The sequence below is a fragment of the Oenanthe melanoleuca genome, chromosome 27 (assembly GCF_029582105.1).
Source record: "Oenanthe melanoleuca isolate GR-GAL-2019-014 chromosome 27, OMel1.0, whole genome shotgun sequence".
Classification (NCBI taxonomy): domain Eukaryota; kingdom Metazoa; phylum Chordata; class Aves; order Passeriformes; family Muscicapidae; genus Oenanthe; species Oenanthe melanoleuca.
In genome coordinates, this window is record NC_079360.1 from 4474640 (window position 1) to 4494213 (window position 19574).

Here is a 19574-nt window from a genome sequence, read left to right on the forward strand (position 1 = left end):
CCAAATCCAACACCTCCATCCCTAAAACCCAAATCCAACATCTCCATCCCTAAAAACCCCAAATCCAACACCTCCATCCCTAAAACCCAAATCCAACACCTCCATCCCTAAAAACCCCAAATCAAACATCTCCATCCCTAAAAATCCAAGAAGGGATGGAGAGCCACGTGGATTTTGGGAGATTTTGGGAGAGACAGGCAAGTTTTGGAGAGCCAGGTGAATTTTGGGATAGCCAGGAAGGATTTGGTCACCCTGTCAGTTTTTTTGGACCCAGCCAGATTTTTGGTCACCTTGTCAATTTTTTGGACCCTGTCAGTTTTTTTGGAGACCTTGTCAGTTTTTTGGACTCTGTCAGTTTTTCGGTGACTCTGTCAGTTTTTGGGGACCCTGTCAGTTTTTTGGGACCCTGTCACTTTTTTTTGGACCCTGTCAGGTTTTTTTGGTGACCCTGTCAGTTTTTTTAGACCTTGTCAGTTTTTTCAGACCCTGTCACTTTTTTTGGACCCTGTCAATTTTTGGGGACCCTGTCACGTTTTTTGGACCCTGTCAGTTTTTCGGTGACTCTGTCAGTTTTTGGTGACCCTGTAAATTTTTGGGGACCCTGTCAGTTTTTTGGACCCTGTCAATTTTTGGGGACCCTGTCAGTTTTTTTAGACCTTGTCAGTTTTTTCAGACCCTGTCACTTTTTTTGGACCCTGTCAATTTTTGGGGACCCTGTCAGGTTTTTTTTGGACCCTGTCAGTTTTTGGTGACTCTGTCAGTTTTTGGGGACCCTGTCAGTTTTTTTTCGGACCCTGTCAGTATTTTTGGACCCAGGCAGTTTTTGGTGACCCTGGGATGTTTTTGGTGACCCTGTCAGCTTTTTGGACCCTGTCAGTTTTTTCAGACCCTGTCAGTTTTTTTGGACCCTGCCAGGATTTTTGGACCCTGTCAGTATTTTTGGACCTAGGCAGTTTTTGGTGACCCTGTCAGTTTTTTGGACCCTGTCAGTTTTTTTGGACCCAGGCAGTTTTTTGGAGCCCCTGTCAGTTTTTTGGACCCTGTCAGTTTTTTTGGTGACCCTGTCAGTTTTTGGAGACCCAGGAAGTTTTTGGTCACCCTGTCATTTTTTTGGACCCAGCCAGTTTTTTGGACCCTGTCAGTTTTTTTGGACCCTGCCACGATTTTTTGGACCCTGTCAGGTTTTTTAGACCCAGGCAGTTTTTTGGTGACCCTGTCAGGTTTTTTTTTAGACCCAGGCAGTTTTTTTGAGACCCTGTCAGTTTTTGGTGACCCTGTCAGTTTTTTGGACCCTGCCAGGATTTTTTGGGCCCAGGCAGTTTTTTGGTGACCCTGTCAGATTTTTTTTAGATCCAGGCAGTTTTTTGGAGACCCTGTCAGTTTTTTGGACCCTGCCAGGATTTTTTGGGCCCTGTCAGTTTTTGGGAGCTGGCACAGCCCCGCTGGCACAGCCTCCCTGCCCCTGGCAGGCTGGAGCAGCCAGGTCGATATTTTCCAACTTGAGAGCCTAAAATAGGTCACGGATCTCCATTCCTGTTTAAATCAGGTCTCGCTGCCTCACCGAAGACAAACTTGGTTTATTAATGGGACAGCACCGACCTGAAACCTAATCCTGTTTTTTTCCCCTTTTAATGAGAAGGAAAGGCCATCCCAGGGTAACCACCCCCCATCCCAATCCCTCGGGGTTTTCTCCCAGTCAGGGAACTGGGGACAGGCTGAAAATCCCAGTTTGGAGCTGGTGTCATGCTCAGCATCCCCCACACTGACCCTGAACTCTCAGCTCCCAAACTCACAGGCCCCAAACCCCAAATTAAGTCCCAAACACCCAAATTAACCCCCAACCCCAAACTCACAGCCCCTAAACCTCAAACCCACAGCCCCAAAACTCACAACCCCCAAACCCCCAAATTAAGCCCCAAAACCCAACCCCCAAACTCACAGCCCCCAGACCCACAGCCCCCAAATCCCAAATTAAGCCCCAAACACCCAACTTAAGCCCCAAACCCCAAACCTGCAGCCCCCAAAATCCAAAATAAGCCCCAAACCCCCAAATTAAGCCCAAAAACCCAAACTCACAGCCCCTAAACCTCAAACCCACAGTCCCCAAACTCACAACCCCCAAACCCCAAAGCTGCAGCCCCCAAACCCCAAATTAAGCCCCTAAACCCAAACCCCACACTCACAGCCCCCAGACCCACAGCCCCGAAATCCCAAACTCACAGCCCCAAAACTCACAGCCCCCAAATCCCAAATTAAACCCCAGACACCCAAATTAAGCCCCAAACACCCATCCTGCAGCCCCCAAAATCCAAAATAAGCCCCAAACCCCCAAACCCCCACATTAAGCCCCAAACCCTAAATTAAGCCCAGCCTGGCAGCGCTGCCAGCCCCGGGGGGGTTCAGGATCCCGGGGCCGGGTGCCAGGGGTGACACGAGCCAAGGTCAAACCCCAAAGGTCGGAACCATCCCAATCGGGGCTGCCACCAGCGCCGTGTGACCAGCGGGACCCCGGGGTGGCACCGAGCCGCGTGTCCCAGCCCTGTGTGACCAGGGTGGCACCGAGCCGCGTGTCCCAGCCCCGTGTGACCAGGGTGGCACCGAGCCGCGTGTCCCAGCCCCGTGTGACCAGCGGGACCCCAGGGTGGCACCGAGCCGCGTGTCCCAGCCCTGTGTGACCAGGGTGGCACCGAACCGCGTGTCCCAGCCCTGTGTGACCAGGGTGGCACCGAGCCGCGTGTCCCAGCCCCGTGTGACCAGGGTGGCACCGAGCCGCGTGTCCCAGCCCCGTGTGACCAGCGGGACCCCAGGGTGGCACCGAGCCGCGTGTCCCAGCCCCGTGTGACAAGGAGGACACCAGGAGGACACCAAAGTGGCACCGAGCCGCGTGTCCCAGCCCCGTGTGACCAGCGGGACCCCAGGGTGGCACCGAGCCGCGTGTCCCAGCCCTGTGTGACCAGGGTGGCACCGAGCCGCGTGTCCCAGCCCCGTGTGACCAGCGGGACCCCAGGGTGGCACCGAGCCGCGTGTCCCAGCCCTGTGTGACCAGGGTGGCACCGAGCCGCGTGTCCCAGCCCCGTGTGACCAGCGGGTCCCCAGGGTGGCACCGAGCCGCGTGTCCGAGCCCTGTGTGACCAGTGGGACCCCAGGGTGGCACCGAGCCGCGTGTCCCAGCCCCGTGTGACCAAGGGACCCCGGGGTGGCACCGAGCCGCGTGTCCCAGCCCCGTGTGACCAGCGGGACCCCGGGGTGGCACCGAGCCGCGTGTCCGAGCCCTGTGTGACCAGCGGGACCCCGGGGTGGCACCGAGCCGCGTGTCCCAGCCCCGTGTGACCAGGGTGGCACCGAACCGCGTGTCCCAACCCTTGTGTGACCAGGGTGGCACCGAGCCGCGTGTCCCAGCCCTGTGTGACCAAGGGACCCCTGGATGTCACCGAGCCGCGTGTCCCAGCCCCGTGTGACCAGCGGGACCCCGGGGTGGCACCGAGCCGCGGTGCCCGTGCCAGGTTTCGCGCTGGCGAGGCGGGATTGCGGCAGCAGCCCCGAGCACAGGCTTTTCCTGTCTTTCAAGTTCAGGGTTCAGAGAGAGAAAGGAGGAGGAAAAAAAAATTAAAAGAGAAAAAAAAAAAAAAAAAAGTTGAGAAATTCAGTTTGTGGAGCAGAGGGTGGAAAAAGGGGCGAGGGTTTGGGGACAGTGGGGACAGTGGGGGACAGTGGGGACAGTGGGGACAGTGGGACACTGTCCTTGTGCTGGGGGCGGCCGCCGGGCAGGATTTCTGCTGGCGCAGCATTAAATCCTCAGAGGAGGATGGTAAAGAGCCTTCATCCCTACACGTGGTGGTTGAAGAAACCCTCCAAAATCACCCCAAAGCCCTCAAAACCCCAAATCCAACACCCCAAATTCCTCAACACGCCAAGCCCCTCAAAACCCCAAATCCCTCAGCACCCCAAATTCAACACCCCAAATCCAACATCCCAAACCCCTCAGCACCCCAAACCCCTCAAAACCCCAAACTCCTCAAAACCCCAAATCCAACTCTCTAAACCCCTCAGCACCCCAAATTCAACACCCCAAATCCAACACCTCAAATCCCTCAGCACCCCAAACCCCCAACACTCCAAACTCCTCAAAACCCCAAAACCCCCAAAACCCCAAATCCCTCAACACCCCAACTCCCCCAAAATCCCAAACCCCTCAAAACCCAAATCCCTCAAAACCCCAAAACCCCCAGCACCCCAAATCAACGACCCTGCCGCCCCCCAGGAGGGCACATTTCACCCCGAAACGCGGCAGAAAATCCGATTTCAATATTCTCACACGCTCACACACACCCAATCCCAAAAAAAGCCGAGCGGAACGGAGCGAGCAGGGCCGGAGCCGAGGAGGAACCATGATTAATGCCCGGCCATCCCCGAGCCATTTCGCACACCCCAATTAATCCTTTGAGGCCGGTTATTACCCCCACGGCCGAGGAAGCCGAGTTCAAAAAACCAGGAACTGAACAACAGAGGCCAAATCCAGCTCTGGACGCGCCAGTCCCACCCCACCTCCGCCAGACCCCCGCCCCACATCCCCCAGCGCTGCCCTCATCCCCACCCCGAGGTTCTGGCATTAAAAAACGCGCAGGAAATCGGGATTTCAGCCAGGGCTGGGCTGGTTTTCCTTGGCAGCGCCGGGAGATGGGAATCGCCCTCCGGGGCAGCGGCGATGCCCGAGCGCGGGTCAGCGAATCCCGGGGGGGCTGCGCGGAGCTGGGGGATGGATTTGATTTCCAGGGGGGTTTTGGGCACGCTCTGGGGGTGATTTCTGCCTAAAGCCGAACCGTGGAGGGGATGGAGCGGGGAAATTCGGAGGAAGGGTCTTTTCCCGGGAAGGGTGGCTCAGGCCACCGCGGCCACCAACGCCCGTGGCGTGGCGTGGGTGCCTGGACACCCCCCCCCCCGGTCCCGCTGGTTCTGACCCACAGCGCAGCTCCGGGGGAACCGGTTCGGTGGCGGTTCTGTCCCCCCCGAAGGGCATCACTCACCAGCCAGAGCTCGGCGCCATCCCGGCACTCCCAGTCGCGGCCCCACATTCTCCCAGTATCTCCCAGTTCCCCCAGTCCCTATTCCCACCTCACACAGAATCTCCATTTTCTCCCCGGCCCTATTTCCCCGACCCTACACCCTCCCCAGTACCCCCCAGTTCCTCCCAGACCCCATTACGCCGAGCCTACACCCTGACCAGTCCCCCCAGTTCCCCCCAGCGCCTCTCCCAGTCCCTCCCGGCGCGTCCCCGGTGTCGCTCACCGCGGGGGCGGACGGCGGGATCCCGACCAGGCAGAAGGCGATCCCATTCATCGGGGCGCGGCTCGGCCCGGCCCGGCTCCGCACGGCTCGGCTCGGCTCGGCCCCGCACGGCGCTGCCCGGCCCGGCCCCGCACGGAGCGCTCGCGGTGGGTTCGGCCCGGCCCGGCCCCGCACGGCGCGGTCCGGCTGGGCTCGGTTCAGCTCGGCTCGGCTCGGCTCGGCTCAGCTCGGGCTGGGCCGGTGGCGGCCCCGGCCCCGGTTGCGGCTCCGCCTCCTCCGGGCGCCCGCGGCGGCGGGCGGGGCGCGGGGCGGCTCGGTACGGCCCGCCCGGCGGGAGGGAGCGGCACGGAACCGGCACCGGGACAGCGGAACCGGCACCGGGACAGCGGGGTGGGAACGGGAACCGGGAACGGGAACCGGCACCGGGACAGCGGAACCGGCACCGGGACAGCGGGGTGGGAACGGGAACCGGCACCGGAACAGCGGAACCGGCACCGGGATGGGAACGAGAACCGACACCGAGACAGCGGAACCGGCACCGGGACAGCGGAACCGACACCGGGACAGCGGGGTGGGAACGGGAACCGGGAACGGGAACCGGCACCGGGATGGGAACCGGAACCGGCATCAGGATGGGAACGGGAACCGGCACCGGGACAGCGGAACCGGCACAGGGACAGCGGGGTGGGAACGGGAACCGGGAACGGGAACCGGCACCGGGATGGGAACCGGAACCGGCATCAGGATGGGAACGGGAACCGGCACCGGGACAGCGGGGTGGGAATCGGCATCGGAACCGGGACAGCGGAACCGGCACCAGGGTGGGAACGGGAACCGGCACCGGCACAGCGGAACCGGCACCGGGAATGGGAACCGGCACCGGGACACTGGAACCGGCACAGGGACAGCGGGGTGGGAACGGGAACCGGGAACGGGAACCGGCACCGGGACAGCGGAACTGGCACAGGGGTGGGAATGGGAACCGGGAACGGGACAGCGGAACCGGCACCGGGACAGCGGGGCTGGAACGTGAACCAGGAACGGGAACGGGAACCGGCACGGGGACAGCAGAACCAGCTTCGGAACCGGGACAGCGGAACCAGCACCGGGGTGGGAAGGGGAACCGGCACCGGGAATTGGAACCGGCACCGGCACCGGGGTGGGAATGGGAGCAGGGACTGACATCAGGACAGCGGAACTGGCACCGGGACAGAAGAGTGAGAGCGGGAACTGACACCAACACTGACACCAGAACAGCAGGAACCGGAACCGAGCTGGCACCAGCAGGGGACACCGGGACCGGGATGGACAAAGGACATCCAGGGACAGGGACAGGGACAGGGACAGGGACAGGGACAGGGACACCCAGGGACCAGGACTTGGCAAGGGACATCCAAAAATCAGGCCAGGCATGGACTTGGGACACACAGGGATGGACAGGGATGTGACAGACAGGGGACATCCAGAGATGGGATGGGGACAGGGATGTGTCACCCAGGGATGGACAGGGGACAGCCAGGACAGGGGACAGCCAGGACAGAGGGACAGGGACCACGAGCTGAGCAGGACGGGCACGGAGGGAGCTGGCAGAGAGGTGCCGGGACAAGCAGCAGGGCGAGGCCAAGGCCAGAGGAGAGGCACGGAAGGACAGACGGACAGGAAGCGCCAGGACAGAGGGACAGGAGTGACAGGGACTGGCACAGGCAGACGTGGGGACGGAAACAGGCGGACGGACAAAGGGTGACACGGAGCCGCGGGGAAAGGAAACAGCGAGGACAGGAAACAGCTGGACAGACGGACGGACGGACAGAGCCACAGCAGAGCATCCCAAAAACCACCGTGGAGAAACTGCCGAGGAAATGAGTCCCACCCCCCAAATTCCGGCGACAGGAGGTGACACCGATGCTGTGACAGCAGCCCTGGGTCACCTGTGGCACCAGCTGGCACAGCCAGCACCCGGCACCGGCCCAATTTTGGGGCAATTTTGGGGGGAAAGGGATTGCCTGGAAAGTGTGAGGATGTGCAGGAAACAGGGAGGAATGACGGCCACAAGCCTTGGGGACACAGGGACACGGCGGGGAGGGGACAGAGTGACCCCAGCGCTGGAGCCAAGAGGGGCGGATGGGCCCGGGAGGGGCTCGGGGCAGGGCACAGCCCCCCAGGGCACCCTGAGACGGCTCCTCCGCTGCTGGCAGCGCCGTTGTCCCCACCCCGTCCCCAAAAGGGACCGAGCTCCACGTGTGGGACAAAGGTGGGGGTTGGGATAAACCCCCCGAGCACCGAGAATTCCAGCGGGGGCAGAATCCCAATCCTGCAGCTGCCGTGGTGCCAAGGCTGGGACGGCGGCGAGGGCTCCGGCAGCGCCACGCGATGTCCCCGTGTCGCTGCCAGTCCCGAGCCGCGCCCAGAGCCCCGCCCGAGCGGGCGTTTCCCGGCCCGCACCCCGGGGATGGCAGCCCGTGCCACGCAGCATTCCCGGGAATGCCGGGCGGCGACACCCTGCAATTCTGGGAATGCCATCCAGTGCCACAAAGCGTTCCTGGGAATGCCAGCCAGTGCCACCCTGCAATCTCGGGAATGCCAGCCAGTGCCACACTGCATTCCCAGGAATGCCATCCAGTGCCACACTGCATTCCCAGGAATGCCAGCCAGTGACACACTGCATTCCCAGGAATGCCAGCCCGTTCCATGCAGCATTCCTGGGAATGCCATCCCGTTCTACCCGACATTCCCGGGAATGCCATCCAGTGCCACTTTGCAATCCCGGGAACGCCATCCCGTGCCGTGCAGCATTCCCAGAAATGTACCCTGCCTTCCCAGGAATGTCAGTCCGTGCTACTCAGCATTCCTGGGAATGCCATCCTGTGCCATGCAGAGTTCCTGGGAATGCCATCCCATTCCACCCCACATTCCCGGGAATGCCATTCCATGCCACACAGCTTTCCTGGGAATGCCACGCCGTGCCATGCAGCATTCCCGGGAATGCCATCCCATTCCACCCCACATTCCTGGGAATGCCATCCTGTGCCACCCTGCAATCCTGGGAATGCCATCCAGTGCCATGCTGTGTTCCCAGGAATGCCAGACAGTGCCATGCAGCATTCCCAGGGATGTCAGACGGTGCCACCCTGCAATCTCGGGAATGCCATCCCGTGCCACCCCCCATTCCCGGGAATGCCATCCCGTGCCACCCCCCATTCCCGGGATTGCCATCCCGCTGTACCCCCCATTCCCGGGAATGCCATCCCGTGCCACCCCCCATTCCCGGGAATGCCATCCCGCTGTAACCCCCCATTCCCGGGATTGCCATCCCGTGCCATCCCCCATTCCCAGGAATGCCATCCCGCTGTACCCCCCATTCCCGGGAATGCCATCCCGTGCCACCCCCCATTCCCGGGAATGCCATCCCGCGACACCGCGGCTGCCAAGAGCGAGTTTCCCGTGACTCCATTAAGAAACTCCCGTGTCAACAACAACTTCCTCCGCGCGCCGGGGCAGGCGCGGCCCCGACAGCGCAAATAAACAGCGGGGCTGGCGCGGGAACGGCGCGGGAACGGCGCGGGAACTGCGCAGGGATGCGCGGGAACGGCGCGGGAACGCGCGGGAACGGCGCGGGGATGCGCGGGAACGGCGCGGGAACGGGGAGGGAACGCGCGGGAACGGCGCGGGGATGCGCGGGAACTGCGCGGGGATGCGCGGGAACGGGGAGGGAACGGCGCGGGAACGGCGCGGGAACGGCGCAGGAACGGAGGGAATTCGCGGCCGGACAGAGGCCGCAGGGACAGGACCCGCTCCTGCGGTGGCAGGGGACACATCTGTCATTGCAGCTGGGATGGGCAGGGGACAGGCAGGACAGGAGGGAAGGGACAGGGAAAGCCAGGGGTGGGAGCAGAAAGGACATCGAGAAAGGGACAGGGGACACCAGGGATGGACAGGGGACACTGGGGATGGACAGAGGACACTGGGGATGGACAGGGGACACTGGGGATGGACAGGGGACAGCCGGGGATGGACAGGGGACACTCAGAGATGGACAGGGGATACTCAGGGTTGGACAGGGGACACTCAGGGATGAGGATGGGGACAGGAATGTGTCACCCAGGGATGGACAGGGGACACGGGGGGATGGACAGGGGACACCGGGGATGGAGATGGGACACTCAGGGATGGACAGGGGACACTCAGGGTTGGACAGGGGACACCGGGGTTGGACAGGAGACACTCAGGGATGGACAGGGGACACCCAGGGATGGACAGGGGACAGTCAGGGATGGAGTGGGGTCACTCAGGGATGGACAGGGGACAGCCAGGGTTGGACAGGGGACACGAATGTGTCACCCAGGGATGGACAGGAGACACTCAGGAATGGACAGGGGACACCCAGGGATGGACAGGGGACAGTCAGGGATGGACAGGGGACAACAGGGGACACTGGGGATGGACAGGGACACTCAGGGGTGGACAGGGGTCACCTGGGGATGGACAGGGGACAGCCGGGGATGGACAGGGGACACAGGGCATGGACAGGGGACACAGGGCATGGACAGGGGACACTCAGGGTTGGACAGGGGTCACCTGGGGATGGACAGGGGACAGTCAGGGATGGACAGGGGACACCGGGGATGGACAGGGGACACCCAGGGATGAGGACAGGGATGGTGCCACCCCAGTGCCACCCACAGCACCCGGGCGGGGGACAGAAGGGCTTTTCCCTCGAGGAACGTGGGTGCCAGCATGGAGGGGACTCACGGGGTCACTGCCACCACTGCTGTCCCTGCCCGGCCTTGGGAACCAGGAGGGGACAAACAGCGGGATGCGAGTGACGGGAGTTCCCTCCCCACAGGGCACAGCCGGACACTCACCCCATTGTGTCACCCCCGGGGGGGTCCCTGTGTCACCAGAGCCCGCAGGGGACACGTCCCTGGCGCGTGCCAGGCGGGATGTGCCAAGGGCTGCCCTCTGTCTGCCCTGGCCACCCCGGCCGGCTGCCACTGGCCACTGTCCAGAGGCATTCCCAGGAAATGTCCCCTCGGGCTGGCTTTGGCACAGAGGAACAGCCCAAACCGCGTCTGTCCCTTCCAGAGGATGGGCGGAGACCTCCTCCAGCTGTGCCACCCGCCCACGTGGCACTGCCACTCCCGGGGGTCCCTCTGGCTGTGTCCCCCCGGCCTGTGACCCCCCTGGTAGCCCCGCGGGCCAGAGGATCCCGAAAAGCCACAGGCGGCAGGAGCCAGATGTGGATTCCTCTGAGTCCCCTCTGGTGTCCCCAGTGCCACCCAGGGAGGTGACACAACCTGAGGTGGCCCCGTGGCCCCTCACTCTGCACCCATCCCGGGGGGCTCCAGGAGAGCCCCCAACCCCTGGCTAGTGTCCCCACAGGTGTCCCCAGGGCGCGGGTGCCACCATGCCCCACACTCTTCCTCCACAATTCCCATTTTTTTCTTCATTCTTTCTTCCTTTCCCATCCCTTTCTTCAATCCCCAGCCCCACCCCGGGGCCACCCCGCCCTCGTGTCCCCACGCGCAGGGTGGGACAGCGGCACACACCTGGCGCTGCTCCCCCCACGCCCCATTCCGTGACCATCCACCCGAAAATCACCGCCCTGCCCGCGCACATCCATCGCTCCTCGACCCTCCCCAAAATCCCAAAATCCTAAATCCCAAAATCCCAAAATCCCGGCAGCTGCAGGAGCGGATCTGGGGGTGGGGGGAGCAGGAGCCCCCCGCCCTCCAGGGCTGCCGCTCCCTTCCGAGCCGCAGACAAAGGCGGCGAGAGGGGAATCCTGCCTGGAAAAGATGGGTTTTAACCTAATCCCGGGAATTAAAAACGAAGAAAAAACAGCAAAAGCGGGGCGCGGGGAGGAGGTGGCGGGGAGGGGCGAGGCCGGACAGAGTGACCAGGGGGTGGCAGGGGGTGCCCGGCTGGGGTGGGGGCTCTTCGGTGGGGTGGGGTCTCCCCGGGTGGGGTCTCCCCGGGTGCCCCCCCGGAGCTTTCCCAGCGTTTCCAGCCGGCAGCTCCCATTCCCTGGCGGCAGCAGCAGCAGCACGAAGCCATTTTGAGCGGGCGGCGAGACGAAAGGGTTACGGCCCCCAGCCCCTCCTTCCCTGCCCGCCGGCGGGGCCGTCGGGATAAACAACAGCGAGGGGAAAATCGGGGCCGGGAGCGGCTCGGGAATCCCGGCAGCGAGGCTGGGGTGGGATTTGGGGTGTGGGGGGGGACAGGCAGGACTTACGTGCTCATCCCACATCAGGGAGGGGCCGCGGTGCTGCCGGGATTTGGGGCGCGCAGCATCCCCGGCTGCCCTGGGCTGTGGGTGCCGCTCCCGGGAGGAGGAGGAGGAGGAGGAGGAGGAGGGAGGGGATGGATGGAGGAAGGGCAGGGAGCCTCCCGGCCGTGCCCGGTGCCCGCGGGCACATGCCAACCTGCTGCCGCTCCCGGCCTAAAAAAATTACCCACGGCTCCTTTTCCAGAGGCGTCGCCGCCAATCAGGGCGGCGGGGAAAGGAGTGCGGGCGGCTCGGGAGCTCCTCTGCATTGCAGCTGGATGTGGGAAGAGCGGATTTTTCCTTCCAGCGGGAAACCGGGGGAGCGGGGGGCGATGCTGCACCCCGCGTGGGGCTGGGGACATCCCGGGGGTGATGGTCACTCGGCTGGGTGACATCTCCGCGCTGTGACACCCCCCCCCCCGGCGGTGCCACCCCCCCTTCTCGGTTTGGGGGGGTTGGATTTTGCAGCACGCGGCCCCCAACGTGCGGGCAGAGCTCGCCGCGTGTTGGGGACGTGCGGTGCCCGCAGCGGTGGCTCCGTGCGGGTCCCCAGAGCTGCCCCAGCCCCCTCCAGCCCCCCGGAGGGTCGGGGCATCAAATTCTGCGCTGGGATTTGGGCTGAGCCGGAGGGATGGGGGAGGAGGGGGAAACACGAGGCAGAGCTCCCGGGGGCTGCGGGGAGGGAGCTGGAGCCCAAAACTGGGCGAGATGGTTGGGAAGGGGGTGACCCCCACTCCAGGAATCTTCCTGTCCACGCAGAGCCGCATTGGGGGGTCCGAGAGACCCCCAGCCCCGGGCGGGCAGCGAGGAGGGACAGCGGAGCGGGACGGGGCTGGAGGTGTTGGCGGTGAAGAACGGGATGGGGAGACAGATGAAAAGACCCCCCCGAGGTTTTTTCACACCCCAGGGCGGCTCCAGCCCCTTCCCCCAGCAGAAACCCCCTCCCCAAACCGCGGGCGGGACCCACGCCAGGCTGTGCCGGGAAGCGGCGGCCGAGCAGGGAGCGGTGCCAGGGCACACCTGGGCTGGGGGAGGCACTCGGGGGGCGCTGGGGGGCTCGGGGGTGATGCCGAGGGGGGCGATGCTGCGGCGGGGGCTCAGGTGGTGCCGGGACAGCAGCAGGGGGACGGCGGGGACAGGGTGACCGGCGGGAAGTGGGTGGGGACCCGGCGGGGCAGAAAGCAGCAGGTGGGGAGCACGGCGGGGGCAGCCGGGGTCCCTCCGGCGGCAGGAGGGGTCCGGGGGGTGTGGGACCCCCGGAAGGGCGGATGCTGGACCCTCCCGGTCCCCACCGCGCCCCGGTCCCGCTCGCTGTGCTGGTGCCGCTCCCTATCCCGGTTCCGATCCTACCTGCTCCATGGGGCCGCTCAGGGGGCGGGCGCGGCGGGGCGGCCGCGGGCCATGGGCCGGTCCCGGTGGCGGTCCCGGTGTCGGTCCCGGTGCCGGTGGCAGTCCCGGTGGCGGAGCCGGCGCGCCCCGGTGCGGCCCCGCTGCCGCCGCCTCTCGCCGCCGCCGCCCACGCCCGGCGCCGCCCGGCGCATCCCGGGAGCGGCGTCATGTGAGCGGCGACGGGAGGGGGCCCCCCCCGGCCCCACCCGGACCCCGCCGCCGCCCTGCGCTCCCCCCGCTCCGCCCGCCCCCCGGGATCCCGCCAGACACATCCCGCTGCTTCCCCCTCCTCCATCCCTCCATCCATGGAATCCATCCATCTATCCATGGAATCCATCCCTCCATCCATCCATCATCCAACCAACATCCATCCATCATCCATCCATCCATCCTCCATCCATCCATCTATCCATCATCCATCCATGGATTCCATCCATCCATCCCTCCGTCCCTCCATCCATGGAATCCATCCATCTATCCATGGAATCCATCCCTCCATCCATCCATCATCCATCCATCCATCCATCATCCATCATCCATCCATCCATCCATCATCCATCCATCCATCCATCCATCCATCCATCCACCATCCATCCATCCATCCATGGAATCCATCCCTCCATCCCTCCGTCCCTCCATCCATCATCCATCCATCCATCCATCCATCCATCCATCCATCCATCCATCATCCATCCATCCATCCATTCATCCATCCATCCATCCATCCATCCATCATCCATCCATTCATCCATCCATCATCCATCAATCCATCCATCCATCATCCATCCATCCATCCATCCATCCATCCATCATCCATCCATCATCCATCCATCATCCATCCATCCATCCATCATCCATCCATCCATCCATCCCTCCATCCCTCCATCTCTCCATCTATGGAATCCATCCATCATCCATCCATCCATCCATCCATCCATCCATCCATCATCCATCCATCATCCATCCATCCATCCATCAATCCATCCATCCATCCATCCATTCATCCATCCATCCATCCATCATCCATCCATCCATGGATTCCATCCATCCATCCATCCATCCATCCATCCATCCATCCATCCATCCATCCCTCCATCCCTCCATCCCTCCATCTCTCCATCTATGGAATCCATCCATCATCCATCCATCCATCATCCATCCATCCATCCATCATCCATCCATCATCCATCCATCATCCATCCATCCATCCATCCATCATCCATCCATCCATCCATCCATCATCCATCCATCATCCATCCATCCATCCATCCATCCATCATCCATCCATCATCCATCCATCATCCATCCATCCATCCATCCATCCATCCATCCATCATCCATCATCCATCCCTGTCCCCGATTTCCCGGGTGCTGTCACTCTCGCTGGTGGCAGTGCCATGGCTCTGGTGGCACTGTGCCAGCCCCGGGTGGCACTGGCTGTCCCCATCCCCGGTGTCCCCTGTCCCGTTCCCGGCCGTTCCCCGGTGCCAGCCGAGCCCTCGGGTGGGTAAATGTTTGCTCGGAGCGGGGTCGGTGCCAGCCCCGCTGACCCCAGCGGGCACCGAGCCCGTCCTGGAGCCCGGGCACGGCCCCAAACCCGTCCCGGAGCCCGGGCACGGCCCCAAACCCTTCCCAGAGCCCGGGCACGGCCCCAAACCCGTCCCAGAGCCCGGGCACAGCCCCAAACCCGTCCCAGAGCCCGGGCACAGCCCCAAACCCGTCCCAGAGCCCGGGCACTGCCCCAAACCCGTCCCAGAGCCCGGGCACAGCCCCAAACCCTTCCCAGAGCCCGGGCACGGCCCCAAACCCGTCCCAGAGCCCGGGCACTGCCCCAAACCCTTCCCAGAGCCCGGGCACGGCCCCAAACCCGTCCCAGAGCCCGGGCACGGCCCCAAGCTCAGTCTTGGATCTCGGGCACGGCCCCAAGCTCAGCCTGAGCTGCCCGGGCAGTGCCCTGGCCTGTGCCTCAGTTTCCCTGGGATTGATCCCGATCCCTGCCTCAGTTTACCTTGGATTGATCCTGGGCTGTGCCTCAGTTTCCCTGGGATTGATCCTGTGCCTCAGTTTCCCTCAGATGTTCCCACCCTGTGCCTCAGTTTCTCTGGGATTGATCCTGATCCCTGCCTCAGTTTCCCTGGGATTGATCCCTGTCTCAGTTTCCCTGGGATTGATCCCTGTCTCAGTTTCTCTGTCATGTCCCCCCCGTGCCTCAGTTTCCCCGGGATTGATCCCTGTCTCAGTTTCCCCGGGATTGATCCCTGTCTCAGTTTCCCTGTCATGTCCCCCCGTGCCTCAGTTTCCCTGGGATTGATCCCTGATCCCTGCCTCAGTTTCCCCGGGATTGATCCCGATCCCTGCCTCAGTTTCCCCGGGATGTCCCCCCGTGCCTCAGTTTCCCTGGGATTGATCCCTGCCTCAGTTTCCCTGGGATTGATCCTGTGCCTCAGTTTCCCTCAGATGTTCCCACCCTGTGCCTCAGTTTCTCTGGGACTGATCGTGATCCCTGTCTCAGTTTCCCTGGGATTGATCCCTGTCTCAGTTTCTCTGTCATGTCCCCCCCGTGCCTCAGTTTCCCTGGGATTGATCCCTGTCTCAGTTTCCCCGGGATGTTCCTCCCGTGCCTCAGTTTCCCCGGGATGTTCCTCCCGTGCCTCAGTTTCCCCGGGATTGATCCCTGTCTCAGTTTCCCTTGGATTGATCCTGTGCCTCAGTTTCCCTGGGATTGATCCTGGGCTGTGCCTCAGTTTCCCTCAGATGTTCCCACCCTGTGCCTCAGTTTCTCTGGGATTGATCCTGATCCCTGCCTCAGTTTCCCTGGGATTGATCCCTGCCTCAGTTTCCCTGGGATGTCCCCCCCGTGCCTCAGTTTCCCTGGGATTGATCCCTGTCTCAGTTTCTCTGTCATGTCCCCCCCGTGCCTCAGTTTCCCCGGGATTGATCCCTGCCTCAGTTTCCCCGGGATGTCCCCCCGTGCCTCAGTTTCCCTGGGATTGATCCTGTGCCTCAGTTTCCCTGGGATCGATCCCTGATCCCTGCCTCAGTTTCCCCGGGATTGATCCCTGTCTCAGTTTCCCTGGGATTGATCCCTGTCTCAGTTTCTCTGTCATGTCCCCCCCGTGCCTCAGTTTCCCTGGGATTGATCCCTGTCTCAGTTTCCCTGGGATTCATCCCATCCCGTGCCTCAGTTTCCCTGGGATTGATCCTGTGCCTCAGTTTCCCTCAGATGTTCCCACCCTGTGCCTCAGTTTCTCTGGGACTGATCCTGATCCCTGCCTCAGTTTCCCTGGGATTGATCCCTGTCTCAGTTTCTCTGTCATGTCCCCCCCGTGCCTCAGTTTCCCTTGGATTGATCCTTGTCTCAGTTTCCCCGGGATGTCCCCCCGTGCCTCAGTTTCCCCGGGATTGATCCCTGTCTCAGTTTCCCCGGGATGTCCCCCCGTGCCTCAGTTTCCCTGGGATTGATCCCTGTCTCAGTTTCCCTGTCATGTCCCCCCGTGCCTCAGTTTCCCTCCCCACTGGGGCGAGCGAGGCCGAGGAGGGGCCGCGCCCCCCCCCAGCCCCCCAGGAGCCCCAAACAGCTGGGGCACAGCTGGGCAAGGGGGGGTGGGATGGGATGTGGGGAGGGGAATTAAGGAGAGAATTTTGGGGTGGGATTTGGGGAGGGGATTTGGGGATGGGATTGAGGGAGAGAATTTTGGGGTGGGATTTGGGGATGGGATTTAAGGGACAGAATTTTGGGGATATGATTTGGGGAGGGGAATTAAGGGAGAGAATTTTGGGGTGGGATTTGGGGACAGAATTTTGGGATGGGATTGAAGGATGGGATTTAGGGATGGGATTTGGGGAGGGGAATTAAGGAGAGAATTTTGGGATGGGATTTGGGGATGGGATTGAGGGATGGGATTTGGGAATGGGATTTGGGAATGGGAATTAAGGGAGAGAATTTTGGGCTGGGATTTGGGGATGAGATTTGGGGAGGGGATTCGGGGACAGAATTTTGGGATGGAATTTGGGGAGGGGATTTGGGAATGGGATTCAGGGATGGGATTTAGGGACAGAATTTTGGGGTCGGATTTGGGGATGTGATTTAAGGGAGAGAATTTTGGGATGGGATTTGAGGATGGGATTGAGGGATGGGATTTAGGGATGAGATTTAGGGATGGGATTTAGGGATGGGATTCGGGGATGGGATTTAAGGGAGAAAATTTTGGGATGGGATTTAAGGGAGACAATTTTGGGGTAGAATTGAGAGATGGGATTTAGGGACAGGTCTAGGATGGGATTTAGAGACAGGATTTAGGGATGGGATTTGGGGATGGGATTTGGGGCTAAAATTTTGGGATGGGATTTAGGGATGGGATTTAAGGGACAGAATTTTGGGATGGGATTTAAGGGAGAGAATTTTGGGGTGGGATTTAGGGACAGGATTTAGGGCTGGGATTTGGAGCTAGAATTTTGGGATGGGATTTAGGGACGGGATTTAAGGGACAGGATTTTTGGATGGGATTTGGGGCTAGAATTTTGGGATGGGATTTAGGGATGGGATTTAAGGGACAGGATTTCGGGATGGGATTTGGGGATGGGATTTAGGGGTGGGATTTAGGGATGAGATTTAAGGGAAGGATTTTGGGATGGGATTGAGAGTGGGATTTAGGGACAGGTAGGGGATGGGATTTAGGGACAGGATTTAGGGCTGGGATTTGGGGCTAGAATTCTGGGATGGGATTTAGGGATGGGATTTTTGGGTTGGGATTTAGGGCTGGGATTTGGGGATGGGATTTGGAGCCAGGATTTAGGGACGGAATTTTAGAATGGGATTTAGGGCTGGCATTTTTGAGTGGGATTTAGGGATGGGATTTAGGGCTAGGATTTAGGACCAGAATTTTTGGATGGGATTTAGGGCTAGGATTCAGGACCAGAATTTTAGGATGGGATTTAGGGCCGGGATCTGGGAATGGGATTTAGGCTGGGAATTTTAGGATGGAATTTTAGGATGGGATTTAGGGACAAAACTGGGATGGGATTTGGGGCCAGGATTTAGGGCTGGGATTTGGATGGGATTTAGGGCTGGAATTTTGGGATGGAGTTTAGGGCCGGGATTGGGGGATGGGATTTAGGACCGGAATTTTGGGATGGGATTTAGCGCCGGCATTTATGGCCGGAATTTTAGGATGGGATTCAAGGCCAGGATTTAAACCCAGCGGGATTTTTCCACCAGGACCCCCCTCCCCTTTTCCCCCAGCCCCACTGGGGGGTCCCGGGGGGCCCGAGGGCGCAGCGGCCCCGCGGGATTGGGGTCGGCGGGGGGAGGCGAGCGGGAATAAAGCGCCTTTTGTGCTTTGGGGCCGCCGCTTTCTGATGCAAATGAGGCTAAAAATAAAACCCGGCCCCGCTGGGGCTTTTCCAGCCGCGCGCGGAGGCGGCCGCACAAAAGCGGCTTTTTTTGGGGGGGTCGGGGGGCACTGAGGGGGTGCCCCCGTTCCGCCGGGTCCCGCATTCCCGGCGCGTTCCCGCGTCCAGCGCCGCCCCGGGTTCCTCGGGAACGCGCAGATCCCAAATCTGTCTCATCGCTGGTTCCTGAGACCCCAAATCTGCCGCGTTCCCCATCCTGGGGATCCCAAATCCGCCCCAGACCCCAAATCCGCCCCATTCCCCATCTTGGGGATCCCAAATCCCCCTCATCCTGGGGATCCCAAATCCGCCCCGTTCCCCATCCCTGAAACCCCAAATCTGCCGCATTACCCATCCTGGAGATCCCAAATCCACCCCATTCCCCATCCCCCAGACCCCAAATCCACCCCATTTCCCATCCTGGGGATCCCAAATCCGCCCTATTCCCCATCCCCCAGACCCCAAATTTACCTCGTTTCCCATCCTGGGGACCTCAAATCTGCCTCATTACTGATCCCTGAGACCCCAAATCCGCCCCATTTCCCATCCTGGGGATCCCAAATCCGCTCCATCCCTGAGACCCCAAATTCCCCCTATCATGAGGACCCCAAATCTGCCCCATTTCCCATCCTGGGAACCCCAAATCCACCCCGTTCCCCATCCCTGAGACCCCAAATAGCCCCTATCCCTGAGACCCCAAATCCGCCCCATTCCTCATCCCTGAAACCCCAAATCCTCTCTCTTCCCCATCCCCCAGATCCCAAATCCGCCCCATTTCCCATCCTGGGGATCCCAAATCGGCCCCATCCCCGAGACTCCAAATTCCCCCTACCATGGGGACCCCAAATCTGCCCCATTTCCCATCCTGGGGACCCCAAATCCCCCACATCCTGGTGATCCCAAATCCTCCTTCCCCATCCCCCAGACCCCAAATCCGCCCCATTTCCCATCCCAGGGACCCCAAAGGAGCCGGATTTGGGATCTGATTTTGGGGACGGGATTTTGGGGTGGGATGTTGGGGTGGGATTTCGGGGTGAGATTTTGGGGACGGGATTTTGGGGTGAGATTTTGGGGACGGGATTTTGGGGATGGGATTTAAAGGATGGGATTTTGGGATGGGAATTAAGGGATGGGAATTAAGGGATGGGATTTAAAGGATGGGATTTTGGGATGGGAATTAAGGGATGGAATTTTGGGGTGGGATTTTGGGGATGGGATTTTGGGGATGGGATTTAAGGGATGG

General features: G+C 61.3%; 1 protein-coding gene across 1 annotated transcript in view; it reads right to left on the minus strand.

The window, feature by feature from the left end:
* The window catches only part of ARHGAP23 (Rho GTPase activating protein 23), a 45578-nt gene extending 40052 nt beyond the window's left edge, over positions 1-5526 (minus strand). The window contains exon 1 of the mRNA XM_056512231.1: positions 5287-5526. Within this exon, the coding sequence (XP_056368206.1) occupies positions 5287-5337 (51 nt within the window). The 5' untranslated portion in view covers positions 5338-5526. The remainder of the gene's footprint in view (positions 1-5286) is intronic.
* Positions 5527-19574: the final 14048 nt, after the last annotated feature.